This window comes from Oncorhynchus keta, chromosome 19 (genome assembly GCF_023373465.1).
Source record: "Oncorhynchus keta strain PuntledgeMale-10-30-2019 chromosome 19, Oket_V2, whole genome shotgun sequence".
NCBI lineage: Eukaryota > Metazoa > Chordata > Actinopteri > Salmoniformes > Salmonidae > Oncorhynchus > Oncorhynchus keta.
This window is the reverse complement of record NC_068439.1, coordinates 18,287,809-18,309,091: the sequence shown is the minus strand read 5'-3', so window position 1 is coordinate 18,309,091 and position 21,283 is coordinate 18,287,809. Positions and strand designations below refer to the sequence as shown.

The 21,283-nt window shown below is 41.6% G+C and overlaps 2 protein-coding genes across 6 annotated transcripts in view; both read left to right on the top strand.

Moving 5' to 3' along the window:
• vps28 (VPS28 subunit of ESCRT-I) overlaps positions 1–5,699 on the top strand; it is a 7,936-nt gene extending 2,237 nt beyond the window's left edge. For all 3 annotated transcript variants that reach the window (XM_035756243.2, XM_035756244.2, XM_035756245.2), the window contains exons 3-10: positions 22–50; positions 215–252; positions 351–440; positions 599–704; positions 916–1,017; positions 3,630–3,683; positions 3,971–4,062; positions 4,515–5,699. In XM_035756243.2, coding sequence (XP_035612136.1) covers positions 22–50; positions 215–252; positions 351–440; positions 599–704; positions 916–1,017; positions 3,630–3,683; positions 3,971–4,062; positions 4,515–4,635 — 632 coding nt within the window. In that variant the 3' untranslated portion in view covers positions 4,636–5,699. The remainder of the gene's footprint in view (positions 1–21; positions 51–214; positions 253–350; positions 441–598; positions 705–915; positions 1,018–3,629; positions 3,684–3,970; positions 4,063–4,514) is intronic.
• A 174-nt stretch (positions 5,700–5,873) lies between these two features.
• On the top strand, positions 5,874–21,223 carry LOC118370974 (mitogen-activated protein kinase 15). Of its 3 annotated transcripts, XM_035756247.2 has the most exons (15): positions 5,874–5,996; positions 6,260–6,411; positions 7,575–7,673; positions 7,977–8,006; positions 12,761–12,851; positions 13,567–13,697; positions 13,874–14,037; positions 14,248–14,387; positions 14,548–14,605; positions 14,965–15,102; positions 15,764–15,869; positions 16,096–16,447; positions 16,566–16,699; positions 18,271–18,423; positions 18,733–21,223. In XM_035756247.2, exons 2-15 carry the CDS (start codon positions 6,343–6,345, stop codon positions 18,916–18,918), a joined length of 1,851 nt encoding a protein of 616 aa, XP_035612140.1. In that variant the 5' UTR covers positions 5,874–5,996; positions 6,260–6,342; the 3' UTR covers positions 18,919–21,223. The 3 variants fall into 3 exon arrangements, with proteins under 3 accessions (XP_035612140.1, XP_035612142.1, XP_035612141.1); XM_035756249.2 differs by lacking the exon at positions 5,874–5,996 and having other exon boundaries at positions 6,018–6,411; positions 18,739–21,223; XM_035756248.2 differs by lacking the exon at positions 5,874–5,996 and having other exon boundaries at positions 6,019–6,411.
• The last annotated feature ends 60 nt before the right edge of the window (positions 21,224–21,283 follow it).

Below are 21,283 nucleotides of genomic sequence, written 5' to 3'. Positions count from 1 at the left end.
TTATATTTCTCTTCATTATAGCTCCTGCCAATAAACCTGAATTGTATGAGGTAAGTGGTGTGGAGTTTTGTAGGGTTTGCATAATTGCTTCTTGTGGTATATTTGGTGGAGCTCTTTTAGATATTTAATTTGGCTGTGAGTTTCCTGCTGTTACCTGCTTTTTGTACCTGCATTTTATCAGAAAGAAAAAATAAGACAGTTTTCTGTTTTTTAGGAAGTAAAATTGTACAAGAATGCAAGAGAACGAGAGAAGTAAGTGAACATTATTGACTGTAAATTAATAATATAATCTATTCACAATCCATGTAGGTTAAATGTTAACATTGAGCATTGTGCTTGTATTAATCAAGATTTGACAACATGGCAGAGCTGTTTGCTGTGGTGAAGACACTTCAGGCCCTGGAGAAAGCTTACATCAAAGACTGTGTGACCCCTAATGAGTGAGTTTACACTTCACTGGTTGTGTACGCATGTGTCATGGACTGTAAATAAAGGTGTGTGTGTGTGTTAAAAAATATTGTCTGTATATGTATGAGGTTGTTTCAACATCAGAGTTTGAAAATATGTTATGAGATTGATTACTGTGTGTTTCTGTCAGGTACACGGCTGCTTGCTCCAGGCTGCTGGTGCAATACAAGGCTGCTTTCAAACAGGTCCAGGGATCTGACGTGGGGTCTATTGATGACTTCTGCAGGAAGTACAGAGTGAGTTTATATCAGTCACACTGCTTTGAGTAGAGTGCCGGTCTTGCAGATAGAAGATGTAATCCACTCAATATAACGCATTGTGGCTGATCACAGATGTATAAGTGCTTTAGGCAACTCTGCGGGTTGCTGAACAATAGAACAATATCTGAATATGAGTCAATTGGGTTATGCCATATGTTGTTCTCCTCTCCCTTCTCTTATATGTTAGCTTGACTGCCCGCTAGCTATGGAGAGAATCAAGGAGGATCGACCAATCACCATCAAGGATGACAAGGGCAACCTGAATCGCTGCATTGCAGATATCGTATCGGTAGGTCTCTTCACCATGCCCATGACATTAAACACTGACTGAGTGATTTCAATCCCAGTGTTCACTTTGGGCTTTTGGCCTTTGGCCAACATTGAAGCCTTTTACAGCCCCATGTAGATTGAATAATAAAGTACATTCTGTTTCAGCATGAAGTAATTTTCTTAATTTGAATCATTATCTGGCTCGTCCCAGAACACTGTGTTGGTGCGCCCTTAAGGGATATGTTCCGCATTGCGTCAAACAACATTGATGAATACGATGAGCGAGTTTAATAGCAAGTGCATCGGCGATGTCGTACCCAAACCAGAAACCGTGGATTGATGGCAGCAGTCGCGTGAAACTGAAAGCGCAAACCACTGCTTTTAACCAGGGAAAGGTGACCGCAAGGCAATCAAACAAGCTAAGTGTCAGTATAGAGACAAAGTGGAGTTGTAATTCAATGGCTCAGACACAAGAGGTATGTGGCAGGGTCTACAGTCAATCACGGATTACAAAAAGAAAACCAGCCTCGTCGCGAACCAGGATGTCTTGCTCCCAGACAGACTAAACAACTTCTTTGCTCGCTTTGAGGACAATCCAGTGCCACTGACATGGCCCGCTACCAAAACCTGTGGACTCTCCTTCACTGCAGCCGACGTGAGTAAAACAGTTAAACGTGTTAACCCTCGCAAGGCTGCAGGCCCAGACGATGGCTGGGGATGCGCAGACCAGAGCATGCGCAGACCAGCTGTCTGGTGTGTTTACGGACATATTCAATCAATCCTTATCCCAGTCTGCTGTTCCCACATGCTTCCAGAGGGCCACCATTGTTCCTGTTCCCAAGAAAGTAACTGGTAACTGAGCTAAACGACTACCGCCCCGTAGCACTCACTTCCGTCATTATGAAGTGCTTTGAGAGACTAGTCAAGGACCATATCACCTCCACTCTACCTGACACCCTAGACCCACTCCAATTTGCTTACCACCCCAATAGGTCCACAGATGACGCAACCACACTGCCCTAACCCATCTGGACAAGAGGAATACCTACGTGAGAATGCTGTTCATCGACTACAGCTCAGCATTCAACACCATTTACCCTACAAACTCGTCATCAAGCACGAGACCCTGGGACTCGACCCCGCCCTGTGCAACTGGGTACTGGACTTCCTGACGGGCCGCCCCCAGGTGGTGAGGGTAGGTAACAACATCTCCACCCCGCTGATCCTCAACACTGTGGGCCCCATAAGGGTGTGTTCTGAGCCCTCTCCTGTACTCCCTGTTCACCCACGACTGTGTGGCCATGCACGACTCCAACTCAATCATCAAGTTTGCAGACCACACTTCTGTGGTAGGCTTGATTACCAACAACAACGAGACGGCCTACAGGGAGGAGGTGAGGGCCCTCGGAGTGTGGTGTCAGGAAAATAACCTCACACTCAACATCAACTAAACAAAGATGATCGTGGACTTCAGGAAACTGCAGAGGGAGCACCCCCCTATCCACATCGACGGGACAGTAGTGGAGAGGGTAGTAAGTTTTTAAGTTCCTCGGGGTATACATCACAGACAAACTGAATTGGTCAACCCACGCAGACAGCGTGGTGAAGGAGTGCAGCAGCGGCTCTTCAACCTCAAGAGGCTGAAGAAATTTGGCTTGTCACCAAAAGCACTCACAAACTTTTACAGATGCACAATCGAGAGCATCCTGTCGGGCTATATCACCACCTGGTACGGCAACTGCTCAGCCCACAACCGTAAGGCTCTCCAGGGGGTAGTGAGGTCTGCACAAAGCATCACCGGGGGCAAACTACCTGCCCTCCAGGACACCTACACCACCCCATGTCACAGGAAGGCCATAAAGATCAAGGACAACAACCACCCGAGCCACTGCCTGTTCACCCCGCTATCATCCAGAAGGCGAGGTCAGTACAGGTGCATCAAAGCATGGACCGAGAGACTGAAAAACAGCTTCAATCTCAAGGCCATCAGACTTAAACAGCCACCACTAACATTGAGTGGCTGCTGCCAACATACTGACTGAACTCTAGCCACTTTAAATTATAACTAGCCACTTTAAACAATACCACTTTTACATGTTTACATACCCTACATTACTCATCTCATATGTATATACTGTACTCGATACCATCTACTGCATCTTGCCTATGCCGCTCTGTACCATCACTCATTCATATATCTTTATGTACATATTATTCATCCCTTTACACTTGTGTGTGTATAAAGTAGTAGATGTGGAAATGTTAGGTTAGATTACTCGTTGGTTATTACTGCATTGTCGGAACTAGAAGCATAAGCATTTCACTACACTCCCGTTAACATCTGCTAACCACATGTATGTGACAAATTACATTTTATTTGATTCAAGTGCCACAGCAAATTGAATCCCACATCAATCCTGCCAATATCCGAAAGGACCGCTGAACAGAGAGGAACTACTTGATATACTGGCATCATAGGACATATAACGCTCACTCGTTGATAGGCTTGGACTGATTGGACCACACATTGTAAAGAGTATGCTTGTGCTGCAGTAAATTTCAGGTTGCTGACAGATGGTGAAATAGTCAGTCAAACATTTTTGCTTTCTGTTTCTCCTCTCTTTTCCCCAGCTCTTTATCACTGTGATGGACAAGCTACGTCTGGAGATCCGGGCCATGGATGAGGTAAATAGATCGGACTGAGATAAATGACAATGAACATTAACATATTACCTATAATTAGGTCTGGGAAAACCTTGGGGTCCCTATTTATAGGCTACATAGCCCAATTTGAATATTTTGCAGGTTTATTGGCAAAAAATCTGATTGGTCAAAATACCATTTATTGGCAAAAGATCTGTCTGAAAAGCCTGTCTAAATGCAGCCATATAACTTGTCAGGTAAAGTGGTTAGGAACTACACCAGGCCCTATGTTTGATTGACTGACTGATTAATTGGTTTGAATTGTTCAGATCCAACCAGACCTGAGAGAGCTGATGGAGACCATGAACAGAATGAGCAACATGCCCCCAGACAATGAGGCCAAGGACAAAGTCAGCCTCTGGTAAAGATGTACCTCATTTAAACTCATTGAGGGGCTGGTTTCCCCGACACAGGTTAAGCCTAGTCTTAGACTAAGTAGCACATTCAATGGAGAGTCCTCATTGACCATGCTCTTTAAACTAGGCTTAATCTGTGTTCGGGAAACCGGCTCTTGTTGTCTAAGAATGACGAAGTAGGCTTAACACTAACACAGAGTGGCGCAGCGGTCTAAGGCACTGCATCTCAGTGCTAGAGGTGTCACTACAGACTCTGGTTCGATTCCAGGCTGCATCACAACCGGCTGTGATTGGGAGTCCCATATGGCGGTGCACAATTGTGCACAATTGGCCCGTCCAGATTAGGGTTTGGCCGGGGTAGGCCGTCATTGTAAATAAGAATTTGTTCTTAACTGACTTGCCTCGTTAAATAGTATAGTAATTCAGAAGCTAAAGAGTTGCTTGTTCTCCTCTGTAGGTTGACCACTCTCAGCAGCATGTCAGCCTCTGATGAGCTGGACGACTCCCAGGTTCGCCAGATGCTGTTTGACCTGGAGTCAGCCTACAATGCCTTCAACCGCTTCTTACACTCCTCCTAATCTACCCACATCATCCAGGACTGTTGTCACCTTTCTTTTATCATTGTACAACCCCTTCCTCCTCTCCTCTACACGTCTCTGAAGTCATCACCCCTGTTTGTGCTTTGTATTATTCCATTGAATAGTATATTTCTTTCCTCCCATCTTTGGTACAGTATCTGTCTGTCTTCTCCTTTGAACTCTAACCTAGACTCTTGGCAGCATCCGGTGCGGTGGTCTTGCCTCGTGGGATGGTCTTCCTGTTCAATTGGATGCCTTGTTGAGTTGTAGTTCTCCAGCCTGAGTGACGGTGTACTGTGTTAAGGCTGCTTGTATCAGCCTGCATTCTTGAATCTACGTAGAACCATGTTTACTACTGGTTTGAAATATCAACACAAGGCCCAGTGAGTCTGATCCCTTTATAAGTCACTTTAGCTGAAGACGAGACGTAAAACATGTAAAAAAATTAAGTGACCGGACGTGGTTTAAGACGTTTGATTGGCTTGATAAGGGATGGGAAATCTCTTGACAAGTGGTGGAAATAACATTTAGAAAAGAACAAACTGCAATTTTTGGGTGAAATCCAGTATATTGCTGTTCCCCATCTGCACTCCGAGACAGTCCAATAACTTGTGTAGAGGTTATTACTTTAACTCCAGTTGTAACAGATGGTTAGGTTAACTTGGTTCACATTAGTTATGAGTTGTATGTAATGCACCCTTATTGATGATTATGTTGAAACACTCTGGTTAAGGAAATGTGGCTGTTGTCAATGGCTTTGTTTTTCTCATTTGATTTGAGTAAAATATTATAGTAGTACTACTACTTCAGTTAATATGCATAATTAAGCTTTTCTTTAGATGTGAGGGTTTGGCCACATCAGGTGGGCAATGGAGACAGGTGGATTCATAGAATTCCCTCTTCATTTTGGGATGCTGATTAAATGTGTTTCACCCCTCAATTATAATTAGGGAGAGCATATTTATTAAGATGTATCATTGTAAATAATGCAACTTTGAATTTAAAAAAGCATGTAACATCTTTTTTTAGAAATAAAAATATAAAAATAAAAAATCTACCTCCAACTTTGGTGTCCGACTTTAATCATGTTTTAACATTTGTGTGAATTCTATGGTTATTCATTGCACCTTTTGCTTTGTATCTTGGACATATTGATAAGACATTCGGTTCAGAAAATAAAGAATACGGCTCCTTTAAAAAGCGGTCGGGAACGGGTTCAGCTGCAAAGATGCGTCTCCAGGACAACAAACAATTACAAAAAGAACCCGATATGCTTTTTTTCTATCCAGCAGCAAACCACCATCGGCTGTCGCTGATATCCTTGAACCTGACCTTTTCAGTGCTTTCAAAGGAGACCATGGGTAATTTTATTTTAGGGATATATTTGTGAATGAATGTATCTGTGGGCAACGACTGTGATTGACCAGTAACCATTCAACATTAGCTCAGAAGTTCAAAGGGGCTAGCTTGCATGCTGCTGGCTGCTAAACAACATAGCTAGCTAAAATCACGTGTTTTATATTTAACTCATTCAAACAAAAGGGTGTGAAGATTCCAGCTCCAAGAAGTTGATACCTTGAATCACATGTTTTCAGAACGTTCATGATCAAACTTTTCTTTGCAGAATTTCAACTTGGGGTTGAGACTGTTACATTGTAATTAAGGCATGAGAAACATTGCATAGAGTTATCTAAACAAAGAATAAGGATGAACGTCACAGAGGTGGAGGATCATATTTCCATGAAATATGAAATACAAAGAAGACTTGGAAAGGGGGTAAGTAATCGAGGCTGTCTCCGGTTTTTATAGTTATGTGAAAAGTTATTTGTTGGGAAGAAGATCGAATTTATGAATGACGGCTGTATTGCACGCTGCTGTCAAACAATAATAGCTACAAAAAGCAATTAGTTTTTTACGTTTTCTGTCGGTTTTGAAAATGTATTTTAAATGAATAATCAAATTACTTTCAATTGCACACATTGCTACATTTCACTTTTTCCTCCCCAGTCTTTCCATGAAGAAAAATTCTTACAATTCCCCAGAATTAAAGTTCCTTTGAATAATGATGTCATAAGCTAGAGGATTGTCTACTTTTTCAGAACAAGCTGTTTCTTTCAGCCAGATCAGTAGACTTTGATACTAGGGAAATAGAAAAATCAGTGACTTCAGAGTCCAAAGCTTTTGTTTTGTTTATCCCCAGACATAGAATAATGGAATCTCTGCCTTCATTCCCTTTGACAAACCAAGAAGAGAGTTTCTCGCCATGTGTTATAAGCATCCGGGAGGCCAGATCTATCTCTGAACTGTATAGTGCCAGTTGGTAAACCTGGGACACTGTTGAGTCATGTAGATACATCATACAGATGCTAACTAATATTCCCTTGAGGGGAGGCTAACGGTCATATTACACTTGTTAACAGTTAACTACAGTTTAATTTTACCCAAGAAAATAATGTGTTTGGGCACTATTCCCAGGTTACAATACCAAGAATAAGTTCCAAGACAGTAATTTGTCAAAAACATGTAAGAAAATCTTCCTTGACAACCCCTATTTCTCCAGTTTTCGTTCCGTCTGATAATATTAAAGTAAGCCTTGCTTTGCTTGTTAAGCAGGATGTCATTGACGCCAGGTGGGACTGGCCACAGAGGGACCAGTGAACCTGATCATGTGTCCTCTCAGCTCAGCACTGGGCTGTCTGTCGGGGGACCCATTGTCATAACCAGTCACCTCTCCTCGATGTGCTGCTGACTCTAAAAGTGCTTAGTAATGTCTCTAGAACGTTTTGTCTTTCCTTACTCTCCACTCTACTTCACTGTCTATTTTCATATTGTGATTTTAGTTTCTCTTGGGGCTCAACTGCAGTGTTGTAGCAGTTTGTTTAACCTTTAATCCTTATAATGATTCTCTAACAGTTTTATATTTCTTTATCTGTGTCCAGGCATATGGGATTGTATGGAAGGCTGTGGACAGGCAGACAGGAGAAGTTGTGGCTGTTAAGAAAATATTTGATGCCTTCAGGAATAGGACTGATGCCCAGGTTTGTGATACATGATGATATTGGTCATTGACATTGTAATAATAATAAATAATAATATATGCCACTGCCATTAACAAGGTGTAGCTACAGAGGTATAACCTTAATACTGTATATGTTGTGCAGGTTTCTGGAGCTTAGCAAAGAAGACTCTGTTCAACAACCTTGACTATATTTAATTATAATTTTTGAAATACTGTAACAGCCAGGGGTTCTCAAACAGCTTGTGTATTATTTTTGTTGTTGTTAATGATTAAATAGATTGTCAATTAAGATTGATTTGTCACAATGTTTTTTTCTCAACAGAGGACATTCAGAGAAATAATGTTTCTTCAGGTAAGAATGAATACCTATATCAGTTAGTGTAATAGTGTTGCTTACGTCCCTCTCCTTTCCCCAACCTGGGCTCGAACCAGGGACCATCTGAACACATCAACAACGGCCTCCCACAAAGCATCGTTATTAAGCCATGGCCTTTGCAGTGCAAGGGAAACAACTACTTCAAGGTCTCAGAGCAAGTGATGTCACCGATTGAAACGCTAATAGCGTGCACCGCTAATTAGCTAGCCATTTCACACCGGTTATATTAACAACAAATGGAAAGTTGAAGTGGGTTTTGTTTGAAGGGAGCACAAGCGCAGCCTGCAGCCAGCTCCACAGCCAGAGTAGAATGGTCCTGTTGCTATGGAAACTGGGGCCGTGCTTGCATACCATAATGTAAACACCAGATGGCTCCTGCTCTTCAGGAAGAGTAAAAAAGTTGTGAATAACATAGGCAAGAACCAAAAATCTCACGTAAACATGGTCTGTCCACGAGAGATTATGGATAACAAAATGGACACTAAAATGTTTATGGCATGGTTTTTAAATTAATGTGTAAACTGATAATTCCCGATGCTAATGTGACAGATACAGTTCTGTTGAGTTATTCTGGGGGGTAGGGTGTGCCATATGTAAACTAACATATGGAATTATTTTAAGATGGTGGATAATTTAGCTATTTGATTTAGAATTTTAGGATGCTTGTCGGTGTAAAACAAATACACCAGTTATACAAAAATTGGTTTGACAAAATATAGAATTTGGCCTTTACTGCTAAAGCCCATAGAAGCACATTGAATAAAACACTCATAAATGGCAAAACAAACAGTCAAAAAGGAGATATAAGAAAGCTCAGGAAACATTTTTGGTTTTTGGACACATATTTAAGCCTTCTTTTTTATTTGCATAAAACTACCTCCATACTTCCATTTAAAAGATAGAACCGGTACCAGGTTACCCTTTTCATTTATCTAGGCAAGTCGGTTAAGAAAATAATCTTATTTACAATGACGGCCTCACCCAGACGATGCTGGGCCAATTGTGCACCGCCCTATGGGACTCCCAAACACTCCTGTTGTGATGCAGCCTGGAATCGAACCAGGGTCTGTAATGATGCATCTAGCACTGAGATGCAGTGCCTTAGATCGCTGCGCCACTCAGTAGCCCAACATTCAGACGAGTCCCGTGACACTTGTGGGGGTCGTACAGCAAAACTGAGAACTCAATCGTGTTCATGGGAATCTCATCTTTCCATAGATTGGTTCATTATTAGTTAAGCCAAACCGTTCGGACACTACAGATGTTTTAGTGAGAAGATAATTTTCGGAATGTCTCGTGGTCTGACAAACACCGCTGTAGCCTGGCCACCTTCCACCAGTGGTGGAAAAAGTACCCTAATTGTCATACTTGAGTAAAAGTGAAGATACCGTAATAGAAAATGACTCAAGTAAAAGTGAAAATCACCCAGTAAAATAGTACTTGAGTAAAAGTCAAAAGGTTTTGGGGTTTTAAATATACTTATGTATCAAAGTAAATGTAATTGTTAATATGTACTTAAAGTATCAAAAATAAAAGTATTAATATATTTTCTTACGGTTAGCCAGGGGCACACACCAACACTCAGACATAATTTACAAACAATGCATTTGTGTTTAGTGAGTCCCCCAGATAAGAAGAAGTAGACCAAGGGATGTTTTCTTGATAAGTGTGTGAATTTGACCATTTTCCTTCCTGCTAAGCATTCAAAATTGAACAAGTACTTTTGGGTGTCAGTGAAAATGTATGGAGTAACAAGTATATTATTTTCATTTGGAATGTAGTGAAGTGAAAGTTGTCAAAAATATAAATAGTAAAGTACCGACACCCCCCCAAAAACTACTTAAGTAGTACTTTAAAGTATTTCTACTTAAGTACTTTACACTACTGCCTTCCATCTCAGATGCAGAAGGCCAACATAGGTGGATGCAGTGGATTGAGACACAGCCCATGCAAAAAAATATAGTTCTAGCTTAAACAGATGGATGTTGATGGGAGATTTTGTTCTTATGTTATTTCAATTGATGCATGGGTGCGTCAATAGACTCTTAAGGATATTTAAAGAGACTACTAACAGTATTGGGGAAAGTTTGCTGTGTGATTTTGGTGCTTAGTTAATCATTCAGATGGTGACCATATATTCTGTCCTCATGAAAGTGGATAGAAAACTGGTCACACAGGACAAGCAAACAGCGTGGTCCGCTTTTATCGGTCTCCAGTCTCCACCATCCACTCCAGCCAGGGAAAACAGAGGCCAGGGCCTTAAGCTGTGAGTGAGTGTCCATAATAAGGCTGTTACGATCTCTCACAGAAACACTGGCACACCAGTCTCTGGATGGTTTACATCACATAGCATTTCAACATTGACCCATCCCAACACCATCTAGACTGTTATGCCACCATCCCTAAGAAGATTCTCCCTTTTGTAGTCAAACCAAATCACATTTTAGTTGTCACATGCACCAAATACAACAGGTGTAGACTTTACCATCAAATGCTTACTACAAGCCCTTAACCAACAATGAATGCAGTTTTAAGAAAATGGAGTTATGAAAATATTTACTAAATAAACTAAAGTAAATGTTTTATTTTATTTTTTAAAGTAACAATAAAATAACAATAATGTGGCTATATACATGGGGTACTGGTACCGAGTCAATGTGCGGTAATACAGATTAATCAAGGTAATTTGTACATGTAGGTAGGAGTAAGGTGACTATGCATAGATAATAAACAGCAAATTGCGGCAGTGTAAAAACAAAGGGGGGGTGGGGGTCTATGTAAATAGTCCGGGTGGCCATTTGATTAATTGTTCAGCAGTCTTATGGCTTAGGGGTAGAAGCTGTTAAGGAGCCTTTTGGACCAAGACGTGGCACTCCGGTACCGCTTGCCGTGCGGTAGCAGAGAGAACAGCCTATTACTTTGGTGACTGGAGTCTTAGAAAAAATGTTTAGGCCTTCCTCTGACACCACCTAGTATACACAATACCAGTCAAAAGTTTGGACACATACTCATTGAAGGGTTTTTCTTAATTTTTACTATTTTCTACATTGTAGAATAATAGTAAAGACATCAAAACTATGAAATAACACATATGGAATCATGTAGTAACCAAAGTATTATATTTTCAAATATATTTTAGATTTTAGATTCTAGTAGTAGCCACCCTTTTGCCGGTTGGAACCAAAAATGCCAAATTTGGACTCATCACCAAAGGACAGATTTCCACCAGTCTAATGCCCATCTCTCATGTTTCTTGGCCCAAGCAAGTCTCTTTTTATTATTGGTGTCCTTTAGTAAAGGTTTCTTTGCAGCAATTCGACCATGAAGGCCTGATTCACACAGTCTTCTCTGAACAGTTGATGTTGAGATGCGTCTGTTACTTGAACTCTGTGAAGCATTTATTTGGGTTGCAATCTGAGGTGCAGTTAACTCTAATCAACTTGTCCTCTGCAGCAGAGGTAACTCTGGGTCTTCCTTTCCTATGGCGGTCCTCATGAGAGACAGTTTCATCATGGTGTTTGATGGTTTTTGTGACTGCACTTGAAGAAACGTTCAAAATTCTTGAAATTTTGCAGATTGACTGACCTTCATGTCTTAACGTAAAGATGGACTGTAGTTTCTCTTTGCTTATTTGAGCTGTTCTTGCCATAATATGGACTTGATCTTTCACCAAATAGGGCTATCTTCTGTATGCCACCCCTACCATGTCACAACACAACTGATTGTCTCAAACGCATTAAAAAGGAAAGAAATTCCACAAATTAATGTTCAACAAGGCACACCTGTTAATTGAAATGCATTCCAGGTGACTGCCCTCATGAAGCCTTGGGCTCCCGAGTGGCGCAGCGGTCTAAGGCACTGCATCTCATTGCTAGAAGCATCACTACAGACCCTGGTTCAATTTCAGGCTGTATCACAACTGGCTGTGATTGGGAGTCCCATAGGGTGGCGCACAATTGGCTTGGCCCAGCATTGTTAGGGTTTGGCCAGGGTAGGCTGTCATTGTAAATAAGAATTTGTTCTTAACTCACTTGCCTAGTTAAATAAAGGTTATATAAAAAATTAATAGAAAGCCAGTTGAGAGAATGCCAAGAGTGTGCAAATCTGTCATCAAGGCAAAGGGTTTATTTAAAAAAGAAAGTGTAACACTTTTTCGGTTACTACATGATTCCATTTGTGGTATTTCATAGTTTTGATGTCTTCGCTATTATTCTACAATGTAGAAAATAGTACAAATAAAGAAAATTCCTGCAAATAAGTAGGTGTGTCCAAACTTTTCACAGGATCCTGTAGGTAGGTCCTGGAAGGCAGGAAGCTTGGCCCCAGTGATGTACTGGGCTGTACGCCGTACCCTCTGAAGTATGCCGAGATCGGATGCCGAGCAGTTGCCATACCAGGCGGTGATGCAATCGGTCAGGATGCTCTCGATGGTGCAGCTGTAGAACTTTTTGAGGATCTGGGGACTCATGCCACATCTTTTGTCTCCTGAGGGGGAAAAGGTGTTGTTGTGCCCTCTTCGCAACTTTCTTGGTGTGTTTGGACCATGATAGTTTGTTAGTGATGTGGACACCAAGGAACTTGAAACTCTCTACCCGCTCCACTACAGCCCCTTCAATGTGAATGGGGGCATGTTCGGTCATAATGTTGTTTTAATTAATTTACGGTGGTCTTTGAGGACTGTGTGTGCGTGCTTGTGTCTTTTTCAAACAGTTATGTATTTCTCCCTGCAGGAATTTGGAGATCATGCCAACATCATCAAACTGCTGAACGTCATCAGAGCTCAAAATGACAACGATATTTACCTGGTCTTTGAATACATGGGTGAGGACTCTTATGTGGATTGTCTATTGACATCCATTTTGAATCTTCTGTCGGTTGACTTCAGGATTGTGGTGATTTGTGAAATGGTCGCACACTATATAATATTACATGCCTATTAATAATAACAGATATACATGCAAGATGCTTGCATCGATGACTCTTGATGGTCAAAATCACCCTGATACCCAATAAAATACATTTATTTTCATCAGGGCTTTCCCACTGTATTTATTATTTTACACCTACCTTGTAATACATTTGATGAGGTTGGCCATTATGAAATAACAACACAGAAAGAATGTAGGCAGTCAGGCAGGCAAGCTGCAAGGTTATGCAGCAGTTTAAACCTGGCACCAGAGGGAGGTGTGAGAGGGGAGGGCTCTTCTCCTCTTGGCTGCCTGCGATGCCTGCTGAGTCCACACATTGGACTGCTCTCTGATCTCTGCAGGCTAATCTCTGAGTGTGGGCCAACATCACGGCACATGTTTTCCCTGGCACACCCCACCATGGAAAATGCCTCCTTTGTCCAACCCTGGCTAATTTTGGGGCACTGCAGGAGTGTGCAGATTGTTTATGGGAAACGCGACGTGTCTGGTTTGTTATTCATTGAGTGTTTTATTGAAAGATGACATTATTCTGAGTGTGGTATGGATGAATGTTGAATGCTGGATGATTCCTGTTGGTTATTACTGTTTTTACCACCTGTGTGTTGCAGACACCGACCTGCACGCGGTGATAAAGAAAGGCAACCTGCTGAAAGACATCCATAAACGCTATGTCATGCATCAACTCCTTAAGGCCACCAAATACATGCACTCAGGCAATGTCATCCACAGAGACCAGAAGGTACAGTAGAATGTTTAAATTGCCAGTGTACTAAGAAGTGTGCATATTGAGAATATGACATTGCATTTTGCAGATGTGCTGGTGCCACCAGTATGGGTGACGCTATCCAATTCTTCTTTTTCTGGAGGAAAAACAATTTGGATGACATTATTGAATTTGCTTTCCTCTTCCCACAGCCGTCCAATATTCTGCTTGACACGGATTGCTTTGTGAAGCTGTGTGACTTCGGTTTAGCAAGATCTCTCTACCAGATCCAGGAGGATGCTGGGAACCCGGCGCTGACAGAGTATGTGGCGACGCGGTGGTACAGACCTCCTGAGATCCTGCTGGGCTCCTCAAGGTACACATGTACTGAGACCTGCTGTAGTTTCTCAATAAACTGAGCCACTTCTTCAGGCTTGAATACATCTCTGAAAGAGTGAACTGTTTTCTTGATTTAGTGTTAACTTGGGTTTCTTATCAAATAATGCACCCAATGGGAAGGTAAGTATTCTTGCAGAAACCTGTCAGTGCCTGTGAAATCACTGAAATACTTTGATTTCTCCTATAGGTACACAAAGGGTGTAGACATGTGGAGTATAGGTTGTATCCTAGGAGAGATGCTGCTTGGGAAGCCCCTTTTCCCTGGAACCTCCACCATCAACCAGATAGAAAAAATCATGAGTGCCATTCCATACCCTAGCCCAGAGGGTGAGTATTCATTCCTGGCTTCACAGTTCACAGAAAACTGCTAGTGTGCTATTTGCTTGTTGAGCACTAGTGGTGGAATCAAACTTTTATGCTTCTAACTGACCAAGTTAACTGACCAACTGATCATTACTTAAGTAATGATATGTGATTTTGTTTTCAGACGTACTTTCGATCAGATCTGAGTATGGTGCCTCTGTGATTCAGAGGATGCTACTGAGGTAAGTCATAGCGGAAGTCCTACAGAAGTAAATATGTCTATATAAAAGGTGTCTAGACATTTTGAGAGCTTGAGACTATAAGGTTCTATCTGCAGTTTTGTCAAAATATAGTTATTGATATTGCCTTGTTATATTCAAAGTTATCTACCCATATAGTACTCTAAATACCCCCAATTGATGCTGTTAAGTTCAAAAGAATGCTAAATAAAATTTGCTAACACCATTCAAACCAATGAGGGTTCGGAACGTTAAAGCCAATTATCTCATAATCATCTTTTTGCAGATAGAACCATATATAGTTGCAAGCTCTTGATTTATTCACAGTGCTGCTGTCTGTATTTGTCTGCCTGCGTGGCCAGGCCCCAGGTGCCTCTAGAGGACCTTCTGCAGCCGTCGGTGCCCCCTGATGCCCTAGACCTGGTGTGTCGCCTGCTGGTTTTCAACCCAGATAAGAGGCTGACCGCTGAGCAGGCCCTGCAGCACCTCTACGTCTCCAGGTAACGTCCAATCTATTTATACAGCATATCTCATACATTAAAATGCAGTGCAATGTGCTTCATACAAGTCTCTATAGGCTGGTTATCAATCGTGTCCAGTCAAATGTATTGTATAACGGCCTTTTAAATCAGCAGTTAAGAGTAATGGGGCGGCAGGGTAGCCTAGTGGTTAGAGCGTTGGACTAGTAACCGGAAGGTTGCAAGTTCAAACCCCTGAGCTGACAAGGTACAAATCTGTCATTCTGCCCCTGAACAGGCAGTTAACCCACTGTTCCTAGGCCGTCATTGAAAATAAGAATTTGTTCTTAACTGATCTTGCCTAGTTAAATAAAGGTAAAATAAAAAAAATATTTAAAAAAACCAGGCTCGACCCCAAAGGGCAAGGAAGCTGACTTAAGTCACAAATTGCATTATATACCCAAGAATCCTTTAATGATGCTAATACCGTTCATTTCTGTTATTTGTTGCATCCCAAATGGCACCCTGTTCCCTACATAGTGCACTTCCTTTGACCTGGGCCCTGGTTAAAACTATTGCACTATGTTTTTTGCTTTTACAATGTTAATGAGTAGTGCTCGTCTTGGATTTAACAATGTTGTTATTTTCTATTTGTGTTGTGTTATGTCATAATCTTTGTGTTTTCCCCTTAATTTCACTGGAGATTCCACAACCCAGACAAGGAGCCAGGTCTGGACCATGCCGTGATCCTGCCTGTGGATGATGATGTCCAGTTGTCAGTGGTTCAGTACCGCAACAAACTCTACAAGGTAATACTGAGGGGAGGCAAGATGATGAACACCTGTCTCGTGTTCTGTGTTTGGTTGGCTTAGGGTAGGTCATTACTGACAATTGTTGAACAGTTACTAATTGAGTTTGAAACAAGTTCCTTTCAAGGCATTATGACAATAGACATTTGTATTAACGACTGAAAAAAGGCACAGTATCTATAATCAGTCTTCTCTATCCATCTTTTATCTCTGTCCCGTGGAAAAGATGATTCTAGAGAAGAGGACCACAAGGAGAATGCTACGTAATATCCAGCCCAGGCCGAAGAAGAAAGAGGAGCCGGTTTCTGGGTCTGGGTGTGACAGTGGAGACCATGGGAAGGAAAGGCCCAATGGGAAGAACAAAGGTGGGCCGGATCCAGTCCCACTGGCTGGTGATGGTGGAGGGGACCTTTGGGTTAAATCCCTTCATGATAAGACTGAACACCAGGCTGCTCGTCCAGTTATCACCATACCCACCCCAGTACCTGTGTCTACCCTGCCAGCCCTGGAGAATACCAGCCCTGCAGCTAGCCCTGTCATGGGAAAGACTACATATAATCCCATCACACATGTTGCCAGTGAGTACACGAACACACGCATATGATCCCCAACATTCACATTCACACACACCTTCACACTTCATACACACAGGCGCATTCTTTCTCATGGTATTTGTCTTCTATTTCTCTCATGCAGATGGTTTTGTTAGAAGTCTGGCTGGACCACCTCACTATTTTCGCTCTGGTACTGCCAGCAGGAAATTGGAGCAACAGATGAGTGTTGAAAATGTAACTGTACTGCCAGCAGAGGGCGCTAACGGCAACACTGTTGTAAGTACCACTGTCATAAGAAAAACTGAGTTGTAATAGGAAAAACTCAGGTCCCAGGAAAGAGTTTAGTTACAACAGATGTAACAGATCATGTTAAATACAATACAACATGCAACAAGGGAATAATAATCAATAACAATTCAAAAAGATTGTTGGATTTGCAGAATAAATCACCTGTTTTATATCCTCTTGAGATACATGATGTTATACAATACCGACAAGGTAACTGCCAAAATAATGGAAACATTTGAGTAAATGAGGGCTACAAAGTATATTGAAAGCAGGTGCATCCTGAGTTAATTAAGCAATTATTTATTTTATTTAACTTGGCAATTCAGTTAAGAACAAGTTCTTGTTTACATTGACGGCCTACCAGGGAACAGTGGGTTAACTGCCTTGTTCAGGGGCAGAAGGACAGATTTTTACCTTGTCCGCTCGGGGATTCGATCCAGCAACCTTTCAGTTACTGGCCCAACTCACTAGGCTACCTACCACTAGGCTACCTGCCACCCCAAAATTAACATTGGAATTAACATCCCATCATGCTTAGGGTCATGTAAAAAACAAATGTCCCCATCCACAGGGCACGGGGGTGGCAGGTATAGCCTCAAGGTTAGAGCGTTGGGCCAGTAACCGAAAAATCTGCTGTTTTAAATCCCGGAGCCGACAAGGTGAAAACCTGCTGCTGTGCCCTTGAGCAAGGCATTTACCCCCAATTGCTCAAGAGCCGCTTGACATTGTGATCCTGGTCGTGATCCCACTCCCTGCGGGTTTCTCAGGGGGAGTTGGGATATGCAAAAAACACATTTGCATTACAGACTTGTTACAGGAAAAATATAAGCACCCCCCCAAAAAAATTATTATGAGTGGTCACTGAATGGTTTGATGAGCATGAAAACGATGTAAACCATATGCCATGGCTGTCTCAGTCACCAGATCTAAACCCATTTGAACACCTATGGAAAATTCTGGAGTGGCGCCTGAGATAGTGTTTTCCACCACCAACAACAAAACACAAAATTATGACATTTCTTGTGGAAGAATGGTGTCACATCCCTCCAATAGAGTTCCAGACACTTGTAGAATCTATGCCACGGTGCATTGAAGCTGTTCTTGTCCGTGGTGGCCCAACACCCTATGAAGACACTATGTTGGTGTTTCCTTTATTTTGGAAGTTACCTGTATGTGTGTACGTGACGTGTTTGTGCAAATCATCAGTTTCTCCTCGGTCCTCGTACTAGGACCTTCAGTGATTAGTTGCAGCGTCACTTGTTCATAGCAAAATACAAGAGAAAAAATTACACACAATTCCGTACATTCAGACTGACGCAACCTTCAGCTAGCACCTTGAATGTCTCAAATATAGACTACTGGATAGACAAGCATGTTAGTTGTTTGTATTACAGACAGAGACTGTAGATTTATGAGCCATTGTGTTGATCACTACGCAGCACAACAAGTTATTTTGAGTGTCCACTGCAAAATATACATGGATGGAGATATTTTTCTGTAATAATTTCTCTCTCTTTTTTTGCTCTATCGCGCTCTCTATCTCTTTTCCTATCTGTCAGTCTATGGAGCAGATTCTGCAGCGCGGTCGCTCAGCACCTGTCAGCCACAACCGTTCCTTCTCCCTGACCCTCTCCCATCCCCAGAACAACCCGCTGGTCCGCAGAGACGAGCCCTCTGTGTCCTCAGGGATATGTGTCACCTCTGCACGCCTGGTGAGTGGACATTGCCCTGCTATTTTAACAAACTCATACTCTGTGATCTCATATACTGTTTCTGCTGCCACTATTGAGAAGACATTATGTCAATGCCATGAATCATCTTCTGTAATGTGTCCTTTTCCAATGTTTCATTATCACCCTGTTGAGAGCAGGGAACTCAGCTGCTGGCTGTGATATGTTTTTACATTGTAGCCTAAATTTTGATGTAAAGGACTTGTCCCATATTCCCCCTCATAAAATGTTGGTCTCCCCCTCTAACCCATATTTTCTCTCCATTTGGTTATTTTTGGGGGTTAAACAAAGAACCAGCGGTCCCAGTCTCAGACACGAGAGGCACGGGCCCCTCCCAGGTTCAGTAAGAAGGTTTTCCAGAGTAAAGCCAATGTGGTGGCAGCCGGGGATCCCCGTGCCAAACTGGGCAGCTATTCTCAGGCCTATGGCACCATCAACAAGACAGAGCTGGATAACCTTATGAAGTATCAACAGTAACCACCACACTATGCTGGGTGTATGGGACACTGTCTGACATCAGACGGGCAATAGACCAGGGGACAGGGAACAGGGAGATATAGGCTAGTGGAATTTTTGGGGAGGAAAGTATTATTGCGAGACGAAAGTTAGGAGTTCAGCAGTACAGATTGGATGTAACCATGGAGACATGGACATCCATAGAGTAAAGGTGACAATGATTAAATGCCATCAACTTAGCCCCACTTCCTTTGTGAAATAATGACTCGCTGGGAAATGGTAACTATAGATCCTTAGCTTAATGTAACTACATTTGCAAGGGTTTTTACAGTGAAATGCTTTATACTAGAGGACAGCAGATATACCAGTGTAAATATATACAGTACCAGTCAAAGGTTTGGACACACCTACTCATTCAAGGGTTTTTCTTTATTTTTACTATTTTCTACATTGTAGAATAATAGTGAAGACATTCCAACTATGGCATAACACATATGGAATCATGTATTAAGAAAAAAAGTGTAAAACAAATCAAAATATATTTTATATTTGAGATTCTTCAAAGTAGCCACCTTGATGACAGCTTTGCACACTCTTGGCATTCTCTCAACCAAGTTCACCTAGAATGCTTTGCTTTTTCAACCGTCTTGAAGGAGTTCCCGCATATGCTGAGCACTTGTTGGCTGCTTTTCCTTCACTCTGCGGTCCAACTCATCCCAAACCATCTCAATTGGGTTGAGGTTGGGTGATTGTGGAGGACAGGTCATTTGATGCAGCACTCCGTCACTCTCTTGGTCAAATAGCCCTTACACTGCCTGGAGGTGTGTTGGGCCATTGTCCTGTTGAAAAACAAATTATAGTCCCACTAAGTGCAAAACAGATGGCATGGCGTATCTCTGCAGAATGCTGTGGTAGCCATGCTGTTTAAGTGTGCCTTGAATTCTAAATAAATCACAGACCGTGTCACCAGCAAAGCACCCCCACATCATCACACCTCCTCCTCCATGCTTCATGGTGGGAACCACACATGCAGAGATCATCCGTTCACCTACTCTGCATCTCACAAAGACATGGCAGTTGGAACTAAAAATCTGAAATTTGGACTAATCAGACCAAATTTGGACTAATCAGACCGGTCTAATGTCCATTGCTCGTGTTTCTTGGCCCAAGCAAATCTCTTCTTCTTATTGGTGTCCTTTAGTAGTGGTTTCTTTACAGCAATTCACAGTCTCTTCTGAACAGTTGAAATTGAGATGTGTCTGTTCAACTCTGTGAAGCATTTATTTGGGCTGCAATCTGAGGTGCAGTTAACTCTAATGAACTTATCTTCTGCAGCAGAGGTAACTGTGGGTCTTCCTTTCCTGTGGCAGTCCTCATGAGAGCCAGTTTCATCATAGCACTTCATGGTTTTTGCGATTCTTTCAAAGTTCTTGAAATGTTCCACATTGACTGACCTTCATGTCTTAAAGTAATGGACTGTCGTTTCGCTTTGCTTATTTGAGCTGTTCTTGCCATAATATGTACTTGGTCTTTAAATATATATATATTTAATATATATATAATATAATATATATTTAACCTTTATTTAACTAGGCAAGTGTGTTAAGAACAAATTCTTATCTACAATGACGGCCTACACCGGCCAAACCCGGACGACGCTGAACCAATTGTGCGCCATCCTATGGGACCCCCAATCATGGCCGGTTGTGATACAGCTAAATGGGGCTATCTTCTGTATACCACCTCTACCTTGTCACAACACAACTGATTGGCTCAAACACATTAAAAAGGAAAGAAATTCCACAAATTAACTTTTTAACAAGGCACACCTGTTCATTGAAATGCATTCCAGGTGACTATCTCCTGAAGCTGGTTGTGAGAATGCCAACAGTGTACAAAGCTGTCATCAAGGCAAAGGGTGGCAGCTTTGAAGAATTTCAAATATAAAATATATTTTGATTTGTTTTACACGTTTTTGGTTACTACATGATTCCATATGTGTTCTTTCATAGTTTTGATGTCTTCACTATTATTGTACAATGTAGAAAATACAATTGAAAAAAAAACTTGAATGAATAGGTGTCCAAACTTTTTTTGTACTGTACTGTGCCAAGACTGTCTTGCAATAAATGTGTAGAACATATGTAAAACAGAAAATGTATGTTGTGTATAAATGCTATTTTAACTACATTCCTTAAAAGCAAATTCAAGATACTTTATAGCAAAATGGTGCATTCAATATGCACAGCAAAATAAATGTTGACAGTGGATGTATGTAAATTAAACCTGTGGTTTCATAATAAAAATATGATTTATTTATTTTTAAGCTTAGTGATGAATTTAATTTGTTAAAGTATGTATGGTACACCACTAAATGCAATATAAG